This window comes from Vulpes vulpes, chromosome 1, assembly GCF_048418805.1.
Source record: "Vulpes vulpes isolate BD-2025 chromosome 1, VulVul3, whole genome shotgun sequence".
In the NCBI taxonomy this organism is placed as follows: Eukaryota; Metazoa; Chordata; class Mammalia; order Carnivora; family Canidae; genus Vulpes; species Vulpes vulpes.
This window is the reverse complement of record NC_132780.1, coordinates 39,716,970-39,735,571: the sequence shown is the minus strand read 5'-3', so window position 1 is coordinate 39,735,571 and position 18,602 is coordinate 39,716,970. Positions and strand designations below refer to the sequence as shown.

Sequence of the window (18,602 nt, the reverse complement as noted above, 5' to 3'; positions counted from 1 at the left end):
ATTTTAAGATGTGTGGGCCATCTGGTCTCAGTCACCACTGTTTGACTCTATCATAATAGGTCAAAAGCAGTCATAGACAACATGTAGATAAGTAAGTATGGCTGCCTTCCAAACTTGATATAGGAACACTGAAATTGAATGTCTTAAAAAGGTTTACATGTCACAAAATATTCTTATTTTGATATCTTTTGAAATGTTTTCTTTATTTTTTAAGATCATATTTATTTATTTGAGGGAGAGAGTGAGCAAGAGAGAGAATAGGAACAGGGACAGAGAGAGAGAGACAACGAGAGAGAGAGAGAGAGAGAGAGAAGCAGACTCCTCGCTGAGCATGGAGCCCAACATGGGGCTTGATCCCAGAACCCTGAGATCATGACCTGAGCTGAAAGCTGATGATTAACCTACTGAGCCACCCAGGCGCCCCTTAAATATTTTTTAAAAATGTAAAAACCATTCTTAGCCATATGACTGTAAAAAACAGTCAACAAGCTGGCTTTGGCTCATGGGCTGTAGTTTGCCAACCCCGGTCAAATGTAATACAGCCAATAAATGATAGACTCAGGCTTTGAACCCAATTGTCTGCCTCATTATAAAGAAAACACATTACAAAAATAAATAAATAAATAAATAAATAAATAAATAAATAAATAACACATTACAAGTGCTTAAACATTGTATCCTACTGTCTCATCCTGTGAGACCCTCTTTAAAGATCCCCCTGCGAATCAGTCTGTATAACTAATTTTTAGACCTGAAAAAAGAGGTCATTCAAATGTATTATAGGTCTTCTCGTGGCTGAAGGTAACACCTAGGATAAAGGTAGATGAGAAATTTGTTTTTTTAAAATGTGAGGTGGAGATTGAGAGGTTAATGAACTCAGTTATTGTTCTCAGAAAGCTCAGGGCCTCGAAGCCGACTGAAGCAGTTAAGTAAGCAATTACAACGCAGAGTACCTTGAGGATGATAACTTAGGGTGAGGGTGAGTTGGGGGGTGACGGGGGAGAGTAAAGGTGGAAAGTCAGCGCCAAGAGAGGCATTCCAGAAGAATGAGCCATCAAAGTGAGTTCTGAAGTACCAATAGGACTGGCTAGCTAAACCAAGGTAGAAACAGCAAGAAGGAGACAATATGGCATGTCAGAACTGTACGTTCTAGTGAACATAACCCTGAAGCTGGAGGCTTTGCCCTACGCCCACTCCATCTTTTATCACAACCTGAATTTATCTCAGAAAGTCCAGGGGAAAAGGCCTCACGTAGCCTATCATTGGTAGTGTGTGTTCGCCCAAGACTTATCAGGACTACAAGTGACTATATGGAGATAAAAGATATTCACAAGTCACAGCCAGTGGCCCAGGGTCAATCTGCAAGTAAAATGTGAAAGATAACTATACAGAGAAATGACCTTGCAAACACTTCCTTCTAGAATGAACAGTAGTTAAAAAGGAGGCAGTACAGTTGGCAGATAGCTCAGCATGATCAGCAGACTGGGGGAGGTCTCTTCATGGGAAAGTGTTCAAGAAAGTGCAGTCTTGATCAAGTTCCCTTTCAAGTGGAATTGAACTACATGCAATTGCAAGTAGTTCAATTCATTAAAGAATTAGTTTGCAATCATACACAAATGCCTTCTTGTAAAACATCCAATCATTAAGAATAAGACCAAGTATTTCCTTCAACAACTACCAGTTCCTCTTCCGTACTCCTTTCCCAGTGGCAAATTCCTTCCTTGGTGAGTCTCAGTGGTATTTCACATTGTTTTCCATATGTTTACACAAATATAACATGCTAATGTTTAAATGAAAGCTGCTCGTCATTCCGATCCAGTTACTGGATCATGTTTTTGAACTTTGGTCCATCTGAAATGAACTCTCCAATTAGAACTTAAAAGAAGAAAAAAACTTAAAAAAATAGTTAAGCTAAAATCTTAAGAAGAAAATGAGTTTACATAGACTTTAAAAATAGATTAACCTTGGTAGATTCTGAAAGAACTAATGACAAGATTTTTGTTTGTTAAAAACAAATAAACAAGCAAACACAGCCAAACAAACCATAAACCAAGGACTATGGAGAGTTACCAGAACCACTGAGGGGCCATGCAATCAATGTGTGATGGAGAGTGTAGACTCTGGGCAGTAGGATGGGTGAAACCAGTGATGGGGATTAAGGAGCACACATGTAATACTGGGTGATGTGTGGAAGTGTTGAATCACTATATTGTATGCCTAAAACTAATATAACACTGTAGGTTAACTAACTAGAATTAAAAGAAAAAGTTTAAAAAAAAAATGAGTGTAGATTCTGTAGTCATACTGCCTAAGTTTGAATCCAGGTTCTACCACTTAATTGAAGGTGTGACCTTGGGCTAACACTTTACACTCTGTATCTTGAGTTTCCTTATCTTTAAAAGGAAAATAATGGAGCACCTGGCTGGCTCAGTCATTAGAGCCTGCAACACTTGATTTCAAGGTTGTGAGTTCAAACCCCACGTGTGGCATACAGCTTCCTTAAAATAAATTTTTTAAAAAGAGCAGTAGGGGCCTCCTTTTTAAAAAGAGAGAGAAAGAGATCGGGTGCCTTGATGGCTCAGTGCATTAAGCATCTGCCTCCAGGTCATAATCTCAGGTCCTGGGATCGAGCCCCTTGACAGGCTCTCTGCTCAACAGGGAGCCTGCTTCTGACTCTCCCTCTGTGCTCTCCCCTCGCTCATTCTGTCTCTCTCAAATACATAAAATCTTTAAAAAAAATAAGATAGAATAATAGCACTTACTTCATTAGGCTGTAAGTAGAAATAAGTAAGCTAATAAATATAAACCACTTAAAACAGTATCTGGCATGTTGTAACTACTCAGATACGCAGCCTTTCTTTTCAGTGTTACATTTTTCAGGATTTTCAAGAGGCAACAGCCTTAGGAGGGATGAAGTAGCCACTAATGATATCTTTTTTCTTTTCTTTTTTTTTTTTTAGTTCAAAATTCAGCAGTAAAATTAAATATGTCAATAGCTTATCAGAACTCAGTGGGCTGATCCCAATGGATTGTATCCATATTCCAGAAAGCATCATCAAGTAAGTCTGGATGGTTTCCAAGATTTGGTAAGAAATACTGCATGTTTGGAGTAGGAGGTTGGAAAAGAACTCATTTCTGGAATACTGGGGAAATGACATTATCTTCTAATTAAAATGAATATTAAACATTTTTCAATAAATGGATAATTTTTCTCATAACCCATAGAGAACCATTCTGTTCTTCACGTAATCTTCTCTTGGGGTTCTTGATTATTGCTCATTCCACTTTGAATGAGCTACTATTTGGGGGACATCATGAAGTTAATCAGTGCACCTGTCACCTGTGTCTCCCACTCTCACAGACACGGGAGGGTCTGAGGCTAGCTTTGCTTTCTTTGTTGTCTTATAGAAAAGAATTTACCCACATGACCCTAGGAAAAGAGGGAGGGGGACTACTTTTCTCTGTTCTCTTCTAAATCCTTTTTCTTCACGGTTCCCTTCAGGTGAAAGGTAAGGCAGAGTGGTAGGTGATGTGGTTAGGGATGGCCCTCTCATCAGGACCAGGTAATGTAGCAGAAGCCCATGAGGAGCAAGCATGAAGATGAAAGGTGTCTGGATCATGCTGCAAAAATAATGAGTAGCAGTTAACACCCACCACTTGGAGCTGAGACGTAAAAACATGGGTACCAACAAATGAATCCTCCTGTTTGGTTCACTGTTGTAGAGAACCATTGTTGTCTGTGGATCGTGCTTTTCTTCCACTGTGTCTAATTCACTTGTCTTTTTTTTTTTTTCACTTGATTAGAAATGGGAGGAATTTAACCATTTATCTCAAAGAGAACAGACAAGGATACCTCATCTTCTTCCATAAGATGGATATCAAAATGGTCCTTTCAATTTGGACTTCCAAAAAGAGAGTCCCTTTACCAAAGGAAAAAAAAAAAAGGCAAAGAAACTTGAAGGATAGGACTCATGTTTGGTGACAATGCTGTGTCAGGCCTAAAAGTGCTCTATTTATATCATGTGTTTAATCTCCCCAGTAAACTCTCATCTACAGATCAGGGAGGCTAACAGTAAAGAAAAGTTACTTATGCAAAGTGTAAGTAAGAGCAAGGAGGAGATGGAACTAGATTTTGGACCCAGGTCAGCCTGGCATCAGAATTCCCATGCCCTTTTCTAGTGGTTTCCTTGACCTCCCTTAAAGTATCTATCTGAAGTCAAAGCTCAGGAGCAGAGGCATTTGGTTTTCCTTGTGCTGATACAAGGTGAACACAGGACCGTGATTTGGCTTAGAACATCCAGTGAGTTCAGCTGAATCAAACAGTGTTCACGTAATCCTAATGATAGCTTTGATCCTCATGAATTTATGGCATTCCCACACCCAGCAAACCTCACAGCTTTGTCCTGTTGACACAAAAAGGTACATCCCCATCTCCAAAGCCACTCTTATTCTTTAAATAAAAAAAGTAACTGGAGGGGCACCTGGGTGGCTCAGTCGGTTAAGCATCTGACTCTTGATCTCAGCTCAGGTCTTCATCTCAGGGTCATGAAGAGGAAAAAAAAGTAACTAGAGTATGCACCCCCGTTAATGTTGTCTCCATTTGCAAACCATGACAAGCACATTCTCTGTTCAAGTGGAAAGGGCAATTACTATGTAAATTTAGTAATGCTTCCGTGGTGTGGCAGTTGGAAAGACAGAAGAGAATGGGTTTTGGAGACTTAGTATTAGACTTGAACCTTCCTACCAGCCCCCAGTGTCTCTAAAACTTCAGGCAACCTATTAAAACCCCCCACGTCTCTCAGCTACAGCACCCAGAAAGTGGAGAAGTAGGGGAAAATTCATAGAAAGATTCAGAGGATTGAATGAAAATGTGCATAATGCCTTCAGGAAGCCTCCCAGCCTGAGCTGGCAATACAGAATGTTATTTATTATACTCATGTTAATAGTATGAGTCTCTCATGTTATGTTAGAGACTTATTATCATATGGGACATTTAAATGAGAAGTTAAACACCTCCAAGGCACTTTTCATTCATTGACACCCATCATTTTTCAAAGGCTCCCATTCAGGAGAAGTTTCATCAGGGAGAAGTGTTCCATTTGGAAAAAATTGACAATAATCCATGTCCTCACCGTGTGTCCATGTTTTCTCCTGTCTTGCACAATCCATCTCCTCTGGATGTCCTTTCTACCACTTCTATTCTTTCTATTCATTTTCAGGTTATGCCATTTTCAAATTGATATGAGCCATAGCTCCCTCCTGTTACTGAATAACATTTAGAGAGTCTGGTCTCGGCCAATCCCAAGACCAGTATTCAGCTGGGATGGAACCTGTCATCAAAGGACTTAAATTAAAAAAAAAAAAAAAAAAAAAAAAAGATGCCCAATCTGGAATCAGATTTATCATTACTGATTACAGTCAATTCTTGGTATTTGTAGCAGTGATGTTCTAGAACCCTGAGTGGCGAATACCAAACCATTGTTCCTAGGGGAAATATGGAGCTAATTAAGTTCCTGCAAGTGTCTGGTTAATTTTCATTAGCCAATTAATACATAACTTTGTTCTATGTGTGTTTCTGTTTAAAGACACTTTATTTGATGTATATTGTTGATTCGCTAACATTGAATTCACGGCCAGTGGCATCATAACTCCTGCCTAAACAAAGCTTCTGTAATACATGCACATTCGCACATTCTCCCATAAAGCACCTCACAGCCTGCCTGTGCTTAGAAGCACCAGCCAGAACACAAGAACTATGCCAAGAGGTCATTTCAAATGGTGAAATCACCGAACAAAAACTCAAAAGCAAGGAAAACATGGAGCTAAATAGACTGCAAATGGGACGCCTGCTGACAGCAGGAGAGCCTTGTCTTGTTCAACCTCAACTGGGAACATGCCCATCGGGTGACTCAAATTTCTTGCCACTCAGTGAAAGTCAGCAAGTGACCATGAAAAGTGCCATGGATATTGATTCCGGGGTTAGAAATAAACGTTTAATAAGTAGGCAAATTGGCAAACACAGATTCTGCAAATAATGAGGATTGGCTGTATATACTTGATTATATCAAAGGAAAGTTTAAGTTTTCTCCCAAAAGAGAATTTTATTATTCTGGGGGCGGGGGTGGAGGGTGGGGGATAGGCTTTTTCTCTCAAGTCTTGACTGTTCTTTAAACCATATACCTGTCATTTTCTCCATCTGTTTGCTCATTTTCCTCATTGCATTCGCTTTTTGTCTCGTAAGGTACGATGAAGAGAGATCTTATAAGAGAAGTGTGAGGTAAAATCTCCTGAGCTACAATTCTTGCTGGATCCTCTGTGTGTGTGCTCCAGTGTCTTACTCGTGGGTGACCTCAACATGCTACCTGAGCGAGAGGTCGTTCTATCAGTCCCTTGTCGTATACCATTCTGGGTCTTTGTCTTGTGTGTAAAGCTGTTGAGGTCAGCCTGTTCGGCAACCGAAACCCACTAAACCAGATACACCCTTGACTTGGCCCAGGCTGCAAGCTAGCTCTCACTGTACTCAACAGACTGATGTGGATGTTTTCAGCTTTATTCAGCCAGCATGTTTCTGATCTTCTTGCAACTTGTATATCTTACCTTCGTGAAAGAATTTGCAAAGTAAACGTACAGAAACACCAAATGGGAGGAAATGGCACCATGTCTATAATTGAAGGAGCGTGTCTCAGTGCTCCCAAGGATGGTTTTTAAACGCACATATGCTCCACTTATGTTTGGCTCCGCTTTGCTGGGTGACTGTCTCACGCTGTGCTTGCTTCTTTTTTGTTTCTTTTCTACACCGATAATTTTTGCTCATGCAGACTGGATGAAGAACTGAGGGAAGCATCAGAAGCAGCTAAGTAAGACTTGGTTTTCATTCAGCAGCTGGCGTGATGTTGGCTTGCATTTCAGGAATGAATTGGGAGAACCTGCATGCCTGGTGTTTTATTCTTGCATCCTGATAATAACACTGCACCTTAGATATTCCCTTTGTCCCATGATAGATGCGATTTCTGGTATTCGTTCTACAGTCCATTTTACCCTGTGATCTTGGTTATCTTAAGGAATGCATTTGTTACTATTGTTTAATTTTTTTTTTAATATGCATACTGTTTTAGGCACCGCAGCCCAGGAACACATCACAACATTGCCACATAGCATAACATCCAGATGATTGTTAGATATTTTGATGCAACAAAAGCTTACTAATTCATACTAATGGAGAGAAGTGATGACAAGTTGAAACTTGGAATATTTTTGTAGAATCAATTTCATGACTTTCCGAGGTTTTTTTAAACACATTATTTAGTGACTTAGAAATATTGCTTAACGAAATAATGCTTCTGAGCTTTTTGGATGAATAGAAAAAGAATCATTAGTCACTATTATTAAAGGATAATTTTCAAAAAAGCAAAATCTTAACTTTAAGACAAATATAAAATGAATACATGCCAGTAATTTTATTCAATTAATTACTTAATGAAGGAACCAGTAAAGTGTTAAAACCAGTTCAAAGAACATTTGCGAAGCTAGATTTCATTTGGTAATTTATCAAGGAATGTTAGGATAAATGGATCAATGCCCGACAGGGCAATAAATTGTAACCTAGGATAAACTTCTCCATTGGGCAGAAACTATTTGCATCTCTGTTCAACAAAAATGTACAAGTTAACCTCTTTCCCCAAAGAGTTGTAAAATAGCCCATCAATAGAAAGTCAACTCAGCATTGCTTTGAAAGAACATTCAGTAATTGCCTTTTCTTATTTCCAAGTTCAAAAACTGATTTTCCTGACACTATATGTCAAATATAGACAAGTACTATTTGGAATGTGTATTATATTAAAGCTTCTCCATTTCAAATGTTGCTTACACTGTTAATTTCTATGACTAGTTCCCATTTTAATAGATACTGCAAAAGTAGAAACCCGGGCAATGTCCAAACAGCTATAAATTCTGAATAAATAAGTTATTTTTTTCTGTATAGGTGTAAATGCCAATTCCTCCTGAGAATAATCCATTGAGATTTTTTTTTCTACAGCACATTTTTATTGTAGGTAATCTGTAGAATTATTTGCCCATAGGGTGGATGTTTGGGATTAAAATTCAAGGAAGAAGGCCATCTGGCTGTCTCAGTTGGAAGAGAATGTGACTCTTCATCTCAGGGTCATGAGTTCAAGCCCCACATTGGGCATAGAGCTCACTTTAAAAAAAAGTCATTAATTAATTAATTTGAGAAAAGATTTTTGCCAATATTAGCATTAGTATAGTTTGGTGTTGCAATATTCCTGTCTTTTTTTTTAGTTTTCTTTCAAGATAACTGTCACCACTTTACACTAACAATACTCAAAAAAGTATTTACATTTCTACTCTAACAGAATCCTCTTAGTCTCAAACTCAACTGAGACAAACCAGAATTTGGAAAAGAAAGGAAGATCTTAGGAACCAAGAAACCAGATGTTGGCATAATGTGCCCCGTTGGCATTTATCTGTACTTAATTTGCATCATGTCATGAGATTCCCCAGAGACAGAAAGAGCAATGATTTTCTCTTTCAGATAATTCCCCCCACCCAGAATAACATATTTATAAAATTAAGGAGGTGTTTTCCAGACAAAAGGTTGAGGGGAAGGAAATCAATAATTTTCACCCATTGTAAAGCCATATTGCCATGTACTTTCATTAGTACCATAAAATCTTGCCTCCTTCAGTAAAATTTCCCTCCCTCCATATTTCTGCCCTTCCTGCTTAGCTATCCAGTAAAACAGTTATCATTTTGGGTTTATTATGTAGCTCTTTTTCCCTCTCCAATTTTTCCGTCCCTTCAGACTCCCTCCCCAGCTATCTACATGGTCTCAGATGGTCCTGAGATGACTTGATCTTCTTCCTGAAGGAAGCACCAAGCATGCCCAGCACACAGTAGATGCTCAGTGAATTTCTGCTGCATAAATTAACAAATGTGCATAAAATTAAGTTCATCACTGTGGAGCAGTGAGTCTCAGACTTCACTGTGCATCAGAATCACCTGGAGCCCTTTGAAACACAGCATCCTGGGCCTCACCCCAGAGCCTCTGATTCAGCGGGCCCAAGAATCTGTAACTCTAACCCACTCCAGTGATGCCAATGCTGCCCATCTTAGGGTCACACTCTGAGAATCACCACCTTAAAGGAAATGCCTGAATAAAATTAACCAGATTTGTCTTAGGAGTCTGTGCTCTTCCTTTGGATTCAGGGGATAAGCTACTCGTCTGAATTCCCCTCCAACTGATTCTACTTCTTTTGAAGGTGACATGACATGTGTGAGAAGTGGAAATATATTTGCACAAGTGAAAATGTAAGGGAAAAGAATTTTACTCTGTTGGCCCCACAGATGATTGAAATACCTCTAAGTCTTACCATTTCAGTATACTAACTACATCTCCTTAACTACCTTTTGGCCTCTGAAGTGGCTCCCAAATCCTTGGACAGACTATATACGATGATTTGGGGTTCAGAAAACATGGTATGGTTAGGTTCTAGAAGCCAGATAACCCAGACCCACCCTGTCCTTCCACATGACCTTTATTAGAAAGCTTCAGGCTGGTTCTAACTTAAGGCAAACATATACCTTGCCAGGGAACAAAACCTATCTGTTGTTTTGCTTTATTTTCAAACATTCTCCTACTCACACACCTCTTCTTAATTGACTTTCAGAAAGTGATTTTTTCAGCCTGTATTTATGTTTTCCTTAAAACTTGACATCCATTCAGGAAGGAAAATATTAGCAAAGGACTAGTTGTATATAGAGAGCCATTCTCATTTTGCAAATGGTAAAGAATCCACCAGCTGTCTTCAGAGTGACAGGATTAAATGGATTGCAAATTGCTGTTTCTATTGGAAGGATTATGCAAAGTTAAAAAAACAGAAAAGCTAGATTCGGAAAAATGCCCTTTCTTGATGCCATTCCGGCTTTGCTAGGTTTTTCTAGCATACAGTCAACACTTGCTTGACTGTCCTTGTTCACTCAAGTTGCCAAATATCCTCCATAAAAACCACCAGTGAGAAGGGTGGATGGGGAGGAAGGAAGCCCTCTGTCCTTCCCAGTGAGATAGCCTTCCGCCATCTCAACAAAATGCCTAATGTTAATAACTGAACCTCTTGTGTTCAAACAGATATATTAGCTTATGAAACAAATCATATTATGAAAAGAACTCTTTCATTTAAATAGATCCATAGAGGGGTTCCTGGGTGGCTCAATCAGTTGAGCATCTAACTCTTGGTTTTGGCTCAGGTCATAATCTTAGCATCCTGAGGCTCCATGCTGAGCTTGTACTCTTCTTGAGATTCTTTCCCCAGCATTCCCTCCTTCCTCTCTCCCTCCTCTGCTCTTTTCCCCTGCTCCCATGCTCTCTCTCTTAAATAAATAAATAAATAAATAAATAAAATATTTTAAATAAAAAAGATCATAAAAATTTCTTTAAATAGTTTGTCAATAATAAAATATGGCCAGAGGGGAGAAAGTAAAATTTGAATGTACTATTTATCAGAAAATATAAAGCACATGCAAAATTTGCTTACAGAGGAATCCCACCAATAAGGAATATCATAATCAGCTAATATTACAGCAAAAGCATAAACGTGTGCATACATCATGACAAAACTTTTATTTCTTTATTACATATGGTTACATTTTTCTTTCTGGACACAGTTTAGGTTAATCTTAGAAATCACTCCTATTACCTGAACACAGCTCAGCCTTAAGTATCCTGTAATAAGGAAAGCTGACACTGGCATTTTTTTCTTTTAGTCTCTAGGACAATCCTCATTCTTGTGCAAACTGAAAGTTAACTGTGTTCATGTACATATAAAATTAGGCTGCTTGAGAGGGATTGTCCTCGGTGTATAACGTATGTTATTTGGGTTACAAATAAAAATTTGTAATATCATGATCTCTAAATATGATATATTGAAAAGCCAGGAAACAGTAACAAGACCAGAAGAGACTACTGGAGCTGTTTGGAATTTCAATCTTCCTTTTTAAACTTTTAAATCATGAGCAGTGACTATGTTTCAAAACTGATGGTAAAAGAATCAGGCATAGATGTGTTCCATATTAGCAATGAAACATCAAACAGTTTTAAATGCAGGTGTCTGTTGTCCTTACAAAGTGGTAACAGTGGAGAAAATGTTTACTTGCTTCCTTTTTTTTTTCCCCTTGCACTCAGAACTAGCTGCCTTTACAATGATCCAGAAATGTCTTCCATGGAGAAGGAGTAAGAATTCACCATCATAACATCTATGTGGTTACCTATAGCATTGTAATGGATGGGCTCTAAAAGAAAACAAAAATACATCAAGGATTGGGTAAACTCTGTTCAGATGTTCAGCTTTCAGGTTTTCTATTTCTCAAATCAGAATCTTAAAAGACAAATGTGCTGACTTAACACCCACCATCTCTTTCATGATCACTATTACATTCCCTGAGGAAACTTTAAGTCTACTTGGCATTTCATTTTCCAATAAAAAAAATGAACAGAAAATGAATATTAGAGCCAGATGTAGGAGCATTTGGGCAGGAGGAATGCAACTCTGAATTACATCATCTATTTTAATTAGTGAAGTTGGCAGTTACATTTGAACTTAATATTTCGGTGGATGGGGGAGAAGATGTCCTTGTTTTAAAAATCCCAAGAGGCAAGAGTCTGGATGGAACTTTAGGAATGAGCTAGTCTATCTGGCCTCATCCTGTGAGAAACAGAAGTCAAACACGTAGTGAGTGCTCAGCATGTACCGATTCTATGTGAAAAGCCTCATGCACATTATCTGATTTTTATCCTCAGAATCAGCCTATGAGGTACGGAAAGAGTGGCATAGACAGAAAGAGTGTCTGACCAGTCCAGAGTTTTACAGTTGTAAAAATGTCCCAGAGCTGGGATTTGAATCTGCAGTTCCTGGCCAATGGTTTTGAAATCAGAGGTGGTCATAATTCTGGAATGGGTGTACAGCCTCTGATTTAACTTTGCTTAGACTAAGAGAGAACAAAATTAGTTCCCTAAGAGAACGGAGTTGATTGTCAGCCAAGTCAGTTTCAGGGAATAAAGTGTGGTCACCAACATGCTCTCAGAGGGAACCTGGCCACCCAGCTGAGAGCTCCTAATCTGATTTGAGTTGTGGAGAATTTAACCCTGTCCCTTCAGGGAATCCAAGAGGGGCCAAGATGAGATCTAAAAATGTGTCGGCTATTGTCACGTTTTGCTCTCTTTGGACCTCCTTGCCCTCAAAGTCCGAAGCAAGGATGGAAAATCATGGTCCAGCAGCTCTGTGGGTGCCATAATGAACTTACAGTTTAAGGAAATTTATGGACAACCCCAGAGAGAAAGCCCTCACGAAAAGAGTAAAGAACAAGGGCTGTAAGGGGACCTCTGGAAATCACAGAGCCATTTTTCTGAAGGTTTCACTCGCCCCACCTCTTTGAGATGAAGGCAACAATTGCTTCAAGCAAATAGCCACATGGATATTCTGCAGGGCAAAAACTGAGAGCCTCAGGCCACCTTCATTCCTTCTGCACATCTCGCCTCCCTCAGCAAAACAGCGCCCCCTAGAGCAGAGTCGCAGGCCCGCAGCTCACGAGTGAGCGGGGTTGCCAGTGCCCAAGGCTGCAACATCTGCGGGCTTACCCACTCCTCCGCGTGTCTTGTCTGTTTGGCTCCTTGTGTGTATGTAGGGCTCATTGGGTGGGGGGGAAAGGGCCAAGCACTGCTTTACGTTTGGATTCATTGCAGGGCTGGGCACGGGGGAGGGAGGGATGCCGCAAAGGTTAATGCTACTTCCCACTTCTAGAACATTCTTCACCATGCCTTGTCTTTCCCAAGCCCTTACCGCGCACCTGATCCCAGCGCAAAGGATGCGATCCAGGCTGAGGGGCCAGAGTGGCCAAGAAGTTCTTACGCTGACTTCTAGCCCTGGATTTCTGGCTTTCATTAGTGTAAGATTAAGGGGCTTCGTTTGCCTTTGGCTCCAGTGCGGAAGCATTTTACACCTTCTGTAACTAGTTTGGAATGGATCACCTGCAACGGCTGTTTCAAGGAGCTCATTCAAGCCAAGAATAAAATGCAATGTGCGCCTCTCCTTTTCCTTAGAGAAAGAAGGGGAAGTTGTGCCTATCCCTGCCATCTTCCTACATAAAACACAAGAGTGTATATCCATCATTAAACAATTATGGTCAGATATGTTTAAGGAACCTCGTTTAACACGTGAGAAGCCAAAATGGCCCGTAGTTTCTATGTCTCACTGGAAAGTTGCATATAGAAATTTCAGCCCATGTGCCCAAAGGTGAAGGACATTCCTTTTGTATTGTAATTCTGATTCAAAGTAAATTTTCCCCCAAAACTGTACTATTTTAAAAAGTATCTCCAGGTGCTTGTCTCCTTCACTTTCAAGTTTGGATTTTGTTTGTTCATGTCCTAAGACTTGCATATGCTTTTAAAATATTTTTACATAAATAAAAAGTGTATCCAATCTAGGGCATGTGGTACTATGTGGGGAGATTTAAATTAGCATTGCTGGTACTTCATTGGCCCCACAGGACAACTGTCAGTTTTTACTCTTCAGTGTGGCTTTCTGTATTTACTTAAAAATCATCCACTTCTGACTATCCCTGGCTTCTTCCATAAACTGCATAGTTTCAGTGTTTTAGCTTTTTGTTTACCAAGAATTGAAGGGATACATTTCTAAAACCCTAGAAAGTATACCAAAAAGTCATTATGGGGGCACTTGGCTGGCTCAGTTAATGAAGCATGTGACCCTTGATCTTGGGGTTGTGAGTTTGAGCCCTACATCAGACATAGAAATTACTTAAAAATAAAATCTTTAAAAAAAAAGTCAGTATGAAAAATGAGGTGTTTCAGAATAGGCATCCTGGTGTGTTTTGTCTGTTTTCAGATTTTTATCAGGGCCCATTTCAAAAAGATCCTGAGCTACTACTAGTATTCTACTACTACTAATGCTACTACTACTACTTACAATTGAAAACACTTGAGACTGAATCCTTAGCCAGCCTTAGAGAGGTAGATTCTATTTTACTGATACAGATATAGAAATTTAGGCAAGGTAGGTAACTCGGCCAATGCCCTGAACTAATAGGTGGTAGACTTGAGGGCACTTCAAAAGAAAGATATTTCACTCCTGTAAACTAGATGGGCAAGCAGCAGTGTGGGTTACCAATGGCTTTATTTACAAAGTTGCCCCAAGGAGCCCCCACCCCCACCCCCAGCTGCTATAGATCCGACAAGCAAAGCACAGTGACCTGTGCACACCGAAGGGCCAGGAGGGCAGATCTAAGTGACATCCACAGATACTTCCTAAATTGCCTTTTTCAAATGGTGTTTTTCTTTGTTCGTGGCTGAAATTCTTTTGGGTTCTCTTCTCTGGCAGGTGCCAGGAATTTGTGGTAAGTTCACTAAAAGCCAGTAGAGAGAAACAAATTGCCCAAGGTCTTTGAATATTTTCTAGATAATTGGAAACCCACTAGACTTTCCTAAAAACAACCTTTTCTTAGGTTATAAGAATCCATCTCAATCAAATAGGCTAACTCCTGTCAAGCAAATTCTTTGGCTCTAGTAATGTTGGGGTTTGTTTTTGTTTTGCCATCATTTCATTGTTGACCACATTCTTGCTATGTAGCACTTACCAGATGTTACTTATTTCAGGCAGATCGTGTATTTGCCCCACTGGGAAAGGTCATTTATTGGAAATAGGTAGAGCCCTTATTCCCAAAATGCAATAATGTTCCTTAATCCACTTCTGAAACAAGCCCTCATACATGTCTTTTGCCTCCCTAGATCATTTCAAGAGGCGTAAAATGCTTCCAGAAATAGTTTTGTAAGAAATAAACAGATTCCACATTTTAGAGAAAGCCCTGACAATGAGGGGGAAGGTTGTGACTTACCAGGTGTTTCTAGCAGAAGAAACTTGCATGATTTATTTTCAGTAAGTCCTTTGAGGAAAAAAAAAAAAGCGAACACCTGCCACTCCAAATCATCACTAAATATTTTGTATTCAGTTGTTCATATTTCTCATTGTTTTCTTTTTTTTTTTTCCTAAGCATTGACCTGAAGCTAAAAGGAAAGCCCTAGTTGGCCAAGTCCGAAGAAGAGGATATTTTTCTGCTTCGTGTTTCTGCTGAAGCGTATCTACCTGGAAGAAACAGGGCTGATGCTACTTTGTTTCCATTTTGCACTACCTGGTGCCATTCTAAATTTCTAAGGGGAAAAACAGTAAGGGAATTTGTTTACTCTTCACATATTTTATGAAATCGTGTGTATTTTCCTATTTTGCCAATTACGTGCCTCAAAGATTTTAGTTGAACCTTAGCAAGAAAAGAGGACCTTCCATTTCAATGTTTTGTTAACCCTTGGTGCAGTGGTATCTCATCTCTTAGACTGGTGTTGACCAATCAGATACCTTCCATCAACTATTAATCATGAGTGGGTTCATTTCCAAAGATTAGCTGGATTTCTCCTGGGTGATTGCTTTAGATTTAAAACACCCAGGGCTCAATACTCCCTAGGCAAGCTGTCCCCTGTGTAACTCTGCCTTTAAAACCCTCGGCTTTGCTTAGCACGGATGTAAGCCAGACACAGGTGGGAATCCACCATCAGCTGAGCGTGCCCACTTTGCTCTTGTCCACGTGAATTGTCTCTAACATCTCAAAGAGAAGCCAGGTTTTCTAAATCACATCAGTTTTATTTGTCACATTAGGTGTCGCGTTTTCTGGGAATTGGTCTTTATAAAAATCATTATTTCTCCAGTGATTGTTGAAGACTTCCATGCTGATAAAGTTAAGGATCCATGTTGGCATTTTTTGGTAACTGTCTGCACTTTGCACTGTCAACTTAGTTCAAAATGTTAAATTTTAGGGGCCAAGGATTCAAGTGTAAGGTGGTCCACTCAGAAATTCATTATTTGGTAACCTTCACTTTTCTAAAGTTCTCCCTCACATGTGTTGTAAAAAGTAATCTGCCTTCAATCACTTTAACTTGATCAGAGGTTTAAAGTTACATATGAGTGTGTACTATCATTTGCAAAAATCTGTGTAGTCTTCATATGCCCTTTAAAATCCCAACATGATTTCAAATCTGTGGGCCTCTAGCAGAGTGGTTGGCAAAGCAATGGCCAAATTTAGCACACCACCTGTTTTCACATGGCCTTCTCCTTAAGAATGGCTTTCACATTTGGTTCGAAAAAGATTTTTTTAATGTTTCACGACACACGGAAATTATTCAAATCTCAGTATCGGTAAATAAAGTTTTGTTGAAACATGGCCATACACGTTGGTTTACAAACTCTCCGTGGCCACTTGTGCACAGCAACAGCAGAGGTGAACAATTGCCAACAGACCACGTGGCCTACAAAGCCTAAAATGTTTACTCTATAGAGAAAGTTTGCTGGGCCCTGCCTCCTCCAGCGCACTCACTTTCCTCCCCTTTCCCATTTGGATTTGCATGTTAGTTTCTGTAACAGAATATATAAGTAAGCCTACAAACCAATCTATTCTTTTAAAAGAAAATTTTGACATCCACAGTCAGTAAAGTAAATGGCCTGCTAAAAAGACATGGAGTCCTGGCCACAAAAGCGTGGCTCAGGGTTTGTTTACATGACCTCAAGTGAAGCTTGCTTAGGAGGCTTTTGGGCTGTTTACAGGTGTTGTAAACTTACTTTGGGGACCATTCTTATTTCCTGGTATCACCTGTTTCTAATAAACTAGCAACAGTAAAAATGTAGTGGACACCAGGATTTCACCATAGGCGTAGGGTGGTAACCACATCTTGGAGAGCTGCCTGGGGAACTTGGGGTCCTGGGTGTTCTGAGCTTTGAAACACCTTCAGGTAGACCTCTTTGTACAGGTGACTGAATTTTGCTGACCTCATTCACTTCCTGTCTCCCACTCACCTTCCAGATGTGCTCTCAGACACACAGGTCAGCACCCTTTCCTCCATCAGCCATAATTAACCAAGATCCTCCTGTGTCCCTTTCAACCGAGCATCTTGTTGAACTGTGTTCTTTTGGGTCCCCTCCCTCTTAATATCTGTCTTGTCCAACAGATAAACCCTAGATCATACCCTCTCTCTCAGCCCAGCTCCACCTTTGGAAGCCCGAATTATGCCTCTCCCAGAGCTTAATGTTGACATAAGACCAGTGACCTAATATTCTGTTGGTTCACCCATTGGCCACTGTTGCTCTGGCACAGTTATTAACAATGCTCCCTTTTTGCTCAGCCGTGTCCCATCTTGGAAAATGAATTAAATGGTTCCCCCCAAGCCACAGGAAGGAATGAAGAAATCAGTGTTGTGTTTAGTTGGTGCAAGCCAGAGGACATAGAGCTACTGATAGAGAAGTCCTATTAGATTCTGCCGGTCACGGCAACAATCTCGCCTTTCACATTTTCCTTGAGCTTGTCTAGCCTGTTCACGGAAAACAACTCAGGTGGTGTCCGTTTGAAGCTTCATCTTCAATTTCAATGGAAATTATGAGCCTTTCTCCCAGTCATTGATTTTGTTTGGGCTGTTCTGTGGGCTGCACAACCATTCTGATAGGCATCTGCTATTTTATTATCTTAAAAAGATAAATTAATGTAACTGCACGTGCTAGAGAAAAGCCACTATGTAAATTCAGTCCACGTAAATAGAATTCTAGAAGAATCCTGAAAAAATAATCCCTCAGCAGATAGGTAGACAGATGTAAACATTCACATTAATAGCTATCTAGCTCTTGCATTCTGAACATTCTTGCTTTGGTTCTGACTTCTGGGAACGCTTTTACACTTTTCCTGTAGGTTTGTAGTTAAGGGCACCAGGGGGTCCCGGGGTAAAGTCTTGTTTTGCCAAAGTGGCAGCCGCTCTTTGCTTAGCTAGCTCCATTAAGAAAGACCACAAATCTACATAGAAGATACCATCAAGGAGTGAAAAGGTTTTTTTGAGGGCAATAGCAAGGTATCGAAGAAAATCCTGAAGTTCCTTATTGAAGCCATGCAATGCAATGTGGGGTTACCTTCTAAGATACACTCCAACATGTGTGAAGAAGTCACTACTCTAAGCTTTTGTGTTATTAAGACGTCATTTTAAGTATTTGGTTATGGCACTATGTTCGCAACTCATCTAATCATAATGCCTCAGCAGTAGTTTGCTCCCTTAGAAACATTTAGATGTGCACAAACTAATCTTTTATATATTTAAAAGTTTTTCTACCATGTATTAGATTGCTCAGAATAAAGTATCTATTAGACTGTTTTGGTAAATAAATAATTTCTCTCTAAATAGCGTGGATTAATAATATAAAGATATGTAACAACACCATATAAAAAATATATATATATAGCCTCTCTGTTATAATTCAGAAATAAAAATTGATTCCACAAGTCATGAGCTTTCTTTTCTCCGTGTCACTGAGAATCTTTCTGTAGCTTCACTTCTGCAGGAGACTTATGTGGATGTCAGTGTGGCTTGGCACTTGGTACTTGAGGGCAATACTACTTTAGGCTTTTGTGGTTACTTGATTTTTGTCCACCTCTCCTTTCTCTGTCCTTTGCCTTTTGGGGGCATGTGTTTATTTTAAAATCAAAATACATTAGAT

At 39.6% G+C, this 18,602-nt stretch overlaps 1 protein-coding gene across 7 annotated transcripts in view; it reads left to right on the top strand.

Moving 5' to 3' along the window:
• PRUNE2 (prune homolog 2 with BCH domain) overlaps positions 1-18,387 on the top strand; it is a 258,654-nt gene extending 240,267 nt beyond the window's left edge. For 2 of the 7 annotated variants that reach the window (XM_026001522.2, XM_072762673.1), the window contains 4 exons: positions 2,961-3,059; positions 6,819-6,857; positions 11,198-11,245; positions 15,076-18,387. In XM_026001522.2, the coding sequence (XP_025857307.2) occupies positions 2,961-3,059; positions 6,819-6,857; positions 11,198-11,245; positions 15,076-15,106 (217 nt within the window). In that variant the 3' untranslated portion in view covers positions 15,107-18,387. Of the gene's footprint in view, positions 1-2,960; positions 3,060-6,241; positions 6,278-6,818; positions 6,858-11,197; positions 11,246-15,075 lie in introns of all 7 variants that reach the window. The other 5 variants (XR_012002387.1, XM_072762669.1, XM_072762678.1 and 2 more) reach the window with 4 other exon arrangements.
• The last annotated feature ends 215 nt before the right edge of the window (positions 18,388-18,602 follow it).